This window comes from Eulemur rufifrons, chromosome 23 (genome assembly GCF_041146395.1).
Source record: "Eulemur rufifrons isolate Redbay chromosome 23, OSU_ERuf_1, whole genome shotgun sequence".
Taxonomy (NCBI): Eukaryota; Metazoa; Chordata; class Mammalia; order Primates; family Lemuridae; genus Eulemur; species Eulemur rufifrons.
Genome location: NC_091005.1, coordinates 15,354,737 through 15,362,828, shown reverse-complemented (window position 1 = coordinate 15,362,828; position 8,092 = coordinate 15,354,737). Strand labels below are relative to the sequence as shown.

At 40.6% G+C, this 8,092-nt stretch overlaps 1 protein-coding gene across 1 annotated transcript; it reads right to left on the bottom strand.

Annotated features, from left to right (window-relative positions):
* Window positions 1-586: 586 nt before the first annotated feature.
* Window positions 587-7,554, bottom strand: CMTR2 (cap methyltransferase 2). The gene is made up of 4 exons (XM_069497844.1): window positions 7,159-7,554; window positions 5,724-5,814; window positions 5,259-5,374; window positions 587-4,012 (listed from the first exon to the last, which is right to left on the bottom strand). Exon 4 carries the CDS (start codon window positions 3,991-3,993, stop codon window positions 1,681-1,683), a length of 2,313 nt encoding a protein of 770 aa, XP_069353945.1. The 5' UTR covers window positions 3,994-4,012; window positions 5,259-5,374; window positions 5,724-5,814; window positions 7,159-7,554; the 3' UTR covers window positions 587-1,680.
* Window positions 7,555-8,092: the final 538 nt, after the last annotated feature.

Sequence of the window (8,092 nt, the reverse complement as noted above, 5' to 3'; positions counted from 1 at the left end):
ATAAACTACATTATTATTTTGAACCACACCTAGAAAAGCATAAAGACTATTAATACTAAGTGCAAATGGTTTTTCAAGACTGGTTTCTCTCTCTCTTGGTAACCAGTTTTCTATCAGACTTCCATCATCATACAACTGGAACAGCTTCCATGAAGTCACCAGTAGGAAATAAGATTTCTTTCAAAAATCTACTTCCAGGCCTCCCCTGGCTCCCCTCCCCCCCATTATGTACTTAATCTCTTTCCTGAAGTAGATCTTCCATAAATATTACAATATTAAGGACTACATTTTAATGAATGCAAATCAGAGGAAATGAAAGGACATTACCTCCCATTCAAACCTTCCTTTAAGAAAAGGTCTGTTTCCAAGTTATATTTTTAACTTCCCCGACGATTCTCTTTTAAAAAGATGAACACAAAATCTCTCTGCTAATGACTTTATTCATGAATCTATAATGGAACTCAAAATAGCAAAGAACATGAAAATTTTTCAGATTAATATTTATCAACCAAATACATCAGAGAATACATCTATTATTTATATAACTAACAAAAATGCCTAAAATGCACATGTGAGAATACAAATATTCTCCACTTGGTGGAACTTCAAGGTAATGAAGAATTGCCTGATACAGTTTGCCAGAAAAATACATTACACTATCAAATACATACAAAAGAAATCATATGTAACTGGTAAAATAACCATCTCATGGCTAATCTTTTGGTAAAGTGTCATTTTCATACTGAAAAAAGAAATTAGTAAAGATTAAAATTTTTAAATGCTGAGCTATCACTTCAAAAATATTAAGATTTTTTTGTTCATATTCACTACATTCATCACATTCATGTCTCCAATATGAGGCTACAAACACTAGCTTAAAACTTTAAAAAAACTTTTCATTCACAGATATCCAGGAAGTTAAAAATTATACCACTGCCAAATGAAACTTTTCATGATGAGTGTATTAGACACAATTTTTCATTGTTTTAAACATGATCTTTGGTTTAAAGCTGTCACCTTTTAGTTGGATGACTGTGGTTAGTAAAATATTCATACAACAGCACATTCATTTTATTTGACCCATAAAAGAAAATCAGGTCAATGGCCTAAGGGCAATGAATGACACACATCAAAAATCTGGCAAAATGAATTCCCTGAAATCCATAACTGACATGTTAAACGTTAAAGGAAATCAGTGTTGCCAAGATACGCACTTGCAAAAGGAAAAAAAACTAAGTAAATAAAGGAAATCAGTGTTGTTGAGGAATGGCTCACCTCCTTTCATCAATGAACACCATTAGCCACTGAGAGGAAATGAGCTTGGAAAAAACTATCTAATCTGAATGAAGGCACACAGGTGCAAATCTCAAGCAGATAAACAAGAACAACCAAGCTGCATATGTCAGCATGGGCGTACTGACCCCAAGCACATACACGCATCCCATATTCAGAGGTTGAATACCATCACTGCATAGATTCCATCACATGGACGAATTCTACGCTTATGAATGTATATATCCCAGAGATCAGAACTAGCTGCTGGTTTTCCAGAATTAATGAGACTTTGAATGATGCAAACACTGACGTTTCCCTAAAAGGTTTTAAATTAATAGAGCCAATGGGATGCAATAATACTGGATAAATGGTAAATCATAAAGCTGAATCTCAGAAAGGACATGTTCAATTTCGTAACTGAAGGCTGCTGACAATTTCTTCTCTCTCTCCCTGAATAATCAAATGCAAATGCCTTTTAGCAATGGCAGCATTCAAATCCCACAAAAAATCAAGTAGTGCCCCATTAAGGAGCACCTCCATTGGCACAAACTGCAAAACCTGCTGGGGTGCGTCAGAGTTAAGCAAAGTGCTCAACAGTTCATTCACATTCTGCAGATACTGGAAAACTGGATTTGGAAGGTCCTTATAACCAACACATAGCAGGACTGCACAGGTCCTCAGGGGCTCAGAGGATGTGGGACAAGAAAATGTGATGAATCTAAAACAACTGTGGAGAACAAAGATCAAACCAGCCATAAATCTTGTGAAACAAGAAAGTACAGGCAAAATCATAACATCTCCTGTATGAAGCTGTTGCAATGAATGTAGAAGGCAGTCTAAAAATAAATGCTGGTAAGTTGGGTCTCCATCATGAAGCAATGAACAGCTAAAAGTCAGGAGTTCAGCTGATTCCAGGAGTTGAACTTCCAATGGTATATGCATTTTGATATCACGGAGAGTCGGCAAACCCACAAGGAGGCACTTTATTGGGTTGCTGGGTTCTACACCCTGCTCATCCTGAAGGCACTTGGTAAGGCTAAACAACTCAGAAAATATCAGTTCTTCAGAAAAAACATGACAAGAACAATAATATTGCTGTTTTGGCCTATACTTAGAATCCGAATTCAAAGCTCCTCCTAATGACTTTTCAATGACTTCATTAAGAGTCTTTAAAATTTCACCATCACAGAAAGGAGAACACTTTACCTTTGGCAGTTTCTTTCCCTCTAAAATATGCCATAAGTGACACTCAAGATTGGAAGCTGTCCCTTCTAAAAGAGAACTTTGCCCAGGGTGATATACACCATGCTCTTCAGCCCAAATGTTAAAGTATCCTTTGGCTACTTTATCTTTCCATGAAAGGGTTTCCAGCATCTTCCTTTCATTATAGGTTTTAAAATATCTGTTCCTCTGCCCAAACCATTTTGTATTTGTACTACAACCAATATTTGACTTTTTTACTAGCCAATTATTTCTGGCAAGAGGCTTCAGTTGATATTTTTGCATGAAATATTGTACAGCACAATCCCTTAAATTATTCAGCTTTGTTTGTTCCCCTTTTCCCATGCACTCAAACAGACGAATGTTCTCAGAAATAGTCTCTAGCTGGTATTTATGAAAGAACGCACAACATTCTTCGTGTCTTTTAAGAAAAGATTCAGGAATCACATGACGGGGAAAGAGGGCTTTCCTGGTCATTTCAGTCCCAAAATTCAGCACCATCTTAGATAACAGAGGACAGATGGCCTCTCTTCCCTTATAGTGAAGACATATCACATAGACTTCTGAGTTTCCCGCCTTGCTCGTAGCAGGTTTGAAAACATGGACTTGGTCAAAGGAACAGTTTAGCAGGTACATCAGGTTTATGGAACAATGTTCAAACAAAGTAAACATCTTCAGAACAAAAGAGCCACCATTTCCAAGAGTGGTCAGAGCAGTGACAACTTCACAGTAATGCAGAGAAGAGACTAAAGCTTCTTGTTCACCTGGGTTTCCTTGGCAATCAAAACTCCCATCTGCAGTGATCAAGTGAATGGTAGCTATGCTGCTTATGAAATTCTGAAGTCCACTCAGGTATTTCTGGGTCATGATATCACCGGTGTTATCTGGACCAAAGTACCAGCAGTGCAAGGTATTTGCAATGAGCCGGTCATCCATAATCATGGTCAGATTGTCATTGGCTTCATGGTAGGGATTCAGAGTATTAGCTACCCAACTCCAATCACAAGGGAATCTATGGGATTTTAAGTAGTGATTGAGACTAGCTATAAAAGCTCCGGGAGCTTCACAAAGGTGTAGCGAATTCAGTTTTCCATTCTGAAAAGCTTCCTGTGGAATCAGTGGAAAGCTACACAAAATCTCATGGAACTTACACCATGCTTGAGTACAAAGTTCAGCATTCATAGATTTTCTAACATGGGAAATGATTTTTCCTGCTTTATTAGTGAAAGCAGTGTGCTCATGCCACTCATCCAATTTCTTATCACTCAGTAGGTTTTTTACTTCATTTAGGGAGTGCTTCAAATCAAGAAAGGCATTAAATTCTGTGTGGTCACAGGTGAAAATCTCACTGGGATCTGGTAACTGCCACTCATCATCAAGTGGCTTGCCATAAGAAAAATTCTTGGCAAAGAGTTCAAAAATGTCAGCCAGAACATCTGGGCTGAATGTCTCAAGACTTGCTAGCTGCCGAACTGGTGGCTTTCTGCACTTACTCATGTTCAAATCAAATTAAAATCTAGAAAGAGAAAACACATAATTAAATGAATCAAATTTATTAGTGAGTGAAATCGCATCAGCAGCAAATCTGATCACACGTGTGACAAACTCCATAAAATGAAAAGGCTAATGTCAGCACACTCCGTTACATAACAAGGTAATTTGGAATAACGAAAGGGTAAAGGCTTTGATGTCCAAGAGACCTGGGTTCAAATTCCAGCTCAGCTACATACAGCTTCATAAATGGCCCTAGACAAATTACTTGATGCCTCTGGGATTTGGTTTTTTCCCATTAAAAAAAACTGGCTTATTTTTTTTTTAGAAGAGAATAAAACATACTAGCATCTAAAAAGCCTATATCAAAGAATAACCGTCAGTGAATGACAGCTCTTAATATCTTAGAAACCCATCTAGCTTCTCCCCAAAGTTCCCCTCCACCCGCAGCTCTGACAACACTCACATGGCCTCCAACACACACACACCTTTAGACATTTATCCCTGGACATGACCTTTGTTCAAGCTCTAACAAATGACTTTTAGCTTTTTTGTTCCCTCCCTACCTCACCTCCTTCCTGGAGAAGATCATGCACCTGGACCCAGTACTGGTCCAGCCACCAGCCACTTACCCCACTATTAGTATTATTGAATACATCCTCTGTCCAGATTTCATTCTCTAAGACATGCACTTTGGTGGTACCAATCACCTATGTAGGTCACCAACTAATGTTCACCATCATACAACTTGATGCTAAAACTGAACAATAGTTCACGCTGGCATGCCTCTAAACTAGATTCCTGCCTTTTATATACTTGGTCAGACAGCTCCACACTTAACACTATAAAATATCACTATTTCTTCCTGCCACTAAAAGTTCTTAACACACTTTGATATATTGAATATACAATTACAAATAGTCTATCTACATTCTGTGCACTAATACTGACAAAGAAACCAAACACATGAGAAGGAAGCATGGCTTAATAATACAATGTTGGAAAAGTTATAAATCCCAGGAGATAGCAGCAATGAGTATCATACGGTACCTGTTAGTACAATGTTAATAGACAGGAGCGTGAGTTCAAGAATCTGCACTTATTCAGCATATATAATGCATTCTACAAATGGTTTTCAAAAAAACAATCTAGGCTGGTTTCAGTGGCTTATGCCTATAATCTTCGGGCAGCCACGATGGGAGGATCACTTGAGACCAGGAGTTTGAAACCAGCCTGAGCAACACAGCCGAGATGGGCATGGTGGCACGCACCTGTGGTCCTAGCTACTAGGGAAGCTGAAGCAGGAGGATCGCTCAAGCCCAGGAGTTTGAGGAAGCAATAAGCTATGAGCCCACCACTACACTCCAGCGTTGGGGAGACTCTGTCTCTAAAAAAAAAAAGAAAGTAAGTCTAAATTTGTTAAATGTGAAATAACTGACAACTAAATCACCATCCCAGAAAAGCAGACGTTATTTGAAGATAAAATGGGAAAGAAAGGGAGCTACTGCCATAATAAATACAAGAATATCCAGATGACTTCATACCTTTAGCATTTACTTTGTATTCTTGTTTTAGCGTACTTTTTTCTTCCTTTTTAATTTTATGCTTAAATTACTTACAACTCTACCAGTTAAGTTCAGGTATCTTCTAAGTCACTTGCTTGCCATAATGTATTTACAAATTACATGTAAATAGAGATTAATAGTCACAGTTACCCATCAACATCTTTTTCTTACCTTAGATCACTTTTTTCCACTGGTGGAAGCTGTATTTAGACAAATTTCTGGAGGAAAGCAAAATGGAGGCATTTTCACATTCACTAAAATCCTAAACGAGGGCAAATAAAAGTTTATTACAACAAGCTCCTCTGTCTTTATTTACACTGCGCATGCTGGAAACTATAACCATGTTTAGATCTCAACTATATTCTATTTTGGATAAAGTCTGATTTTGGTTAACTTCCCATGCTAATTAATAGCTGTAATTGAGCAGTGAAATCTTACCTAATAGGTAATTTACCTCCACATGCAGACAACTGAAGTGATTTGAACACTCCACTGTTCTTCCTGACTATACTTCGACTATGGTGCCACCTAATTTTTATTAACTACTCCCATACTCATTCTGCTCCAGCCACATAGGCCTTCCTCATTGAAGACACCAGGCACATTCCAAGCTGAAAGCCTTTGCATCAGGAGGTCCCTGGCCCAGTATACTCTTCCCCCAGACATCAGCATAGCTAATTCTCTCACCTCCTTCTAGTATTTGCTGAAATGTAATTTTCTCAGTGAAGCCTACACTAACATGTTTATTTAAAACTGTATCTTGCATTCCCAATGCCCCTTATCTTGCTGTATTTTCCCCCCATGGCACTCATTTCCTTCTAACCTATAATTTACTTATTTCTATTTACTGTTTGTCTTCCCCAAACTAGAATGTAAGCTTCATAGGGCAGGGATCTTTGTTTTGTTTATTCATATATCATCCCAAGAGGTGAGAACAATGCTTGGTACATAGTAAGCACCACGTATTTTATTGAATAAATGAGTGGATGTTATACTTAGCACAAAATACACTTCTGTTCAGGTTCTGAACAGGAGTCATAATAATGCATCTCAACTTCACTACAACACTTCAATGCATGACCAAAAAATAACAATAATAAAAAAAAAAAAGCATGTGGTTTAGAGAGTGTGTGGGAAAATTTTCCAGTATATGATCCTCTGTGTCCCTTTCATTAAGCCCTACATAGAGCTCTGCGGCATCATAATTCTGCTAGGTGGGTATTACCATTCTTATATTGCAGACTCCAGTAGAAGTCTTGTGGCTCCGCCCAAAGCCACAAAGGCAATACTTGGAAAATTGGTGAGCCTAACACAAAAACCATAAGATCTCATCAACAGTTGTCACCTCTCCAATTAACACTTACAAAGCAGTTGTAAGTGCTTCCGCCAGCTCCCTCTCCCAGCAACTGTGACACTAACAGCTAGTGTGTACCCAGGGCTTACTTTGGGCCGGGGGCACCCAAGACCTCATTTCATCTAGTGGAAGCGACCCCAAGCCCCATTCGAGTGGCCCGGTCCCTGACCTGGCACACACTCAGGCCCAGCCCTCGTCTCACCCGCTGGAAAGTCCGAGGAGGACCCGGGCTCGGAACCAGGCCTGGATTACCTTCGCTCACGCCCACCTGGGGCCCCACTGCCGGGAGAGACTGAGCTTCACTCGCTCTCCCCACTCCAGAGGGCCATTCTCCACTTCCGCTCCCGGGGCTACTTCCCGGGGTGGTCGCTCCTTTGGGTCCGCGGCGCCCTCAGCCGCAGAAGACAGAGGTGGCGCGCCGGGTGGCCGGGAAGTTTGCCCGGACCCGCCCTCTCAGCACCAGGAGACTGTGCCCAACTCCGGGCCCCCAACGCCGGCCGACAGCAGCCCGGGAACCCTGACAGTCACACTGCGCACGCGCCCTCTAGGCCGGGCTGGCGACGCATGCGCCAACGTTACGCACGCCGGCTGGTCTCGCAGCGCCAAGGCTTCGGCTCCTAAGGTTTCGTCGTTTCTCCGCGGGGTACCGGAGCGAGGAAGCACCAGCCTCCTGCACCCCCAGTCGCTATGGCAACGGAAGCTGCGCGCGCAGGCCTGAAGTCCTTTATTCCCGCCCCTAGGGGTGGGATGGGGCGGGGCATACCTGTCAGGACATGCTGGCCCCGCCCACCTGGCCTCTGGCCCCCAAAAGCTTTCTGGCACTGTTGAGCAGATGTGTTAGCGTTGGGTTAAAACTGGAGCTCAAAAAACAATATGAGGTTAAAAGGTAAACGGGGGAAACTGCGAGATAATATTGTTATTTTATACATATATTTATATTTATAAACCAATAAGAAAAAGACAACCTAGGAAGGAAAATGGACGAGGATTCCAACAGGCAGTCAAAGAAAAACCCGTGAAACAAATAACCAATGAGAATATACAATGTTATTTAACCTATTATAAAAAAGAATTGAAGATGAAAACAATAAGTTTTCTTTTTACCCGGTTTAGCAAAGATTTAAAAGATTGATAATGGCCACTTGGTGAGAATATGGGGAAACAGGTTTATGTCTGTGGGCGGGAG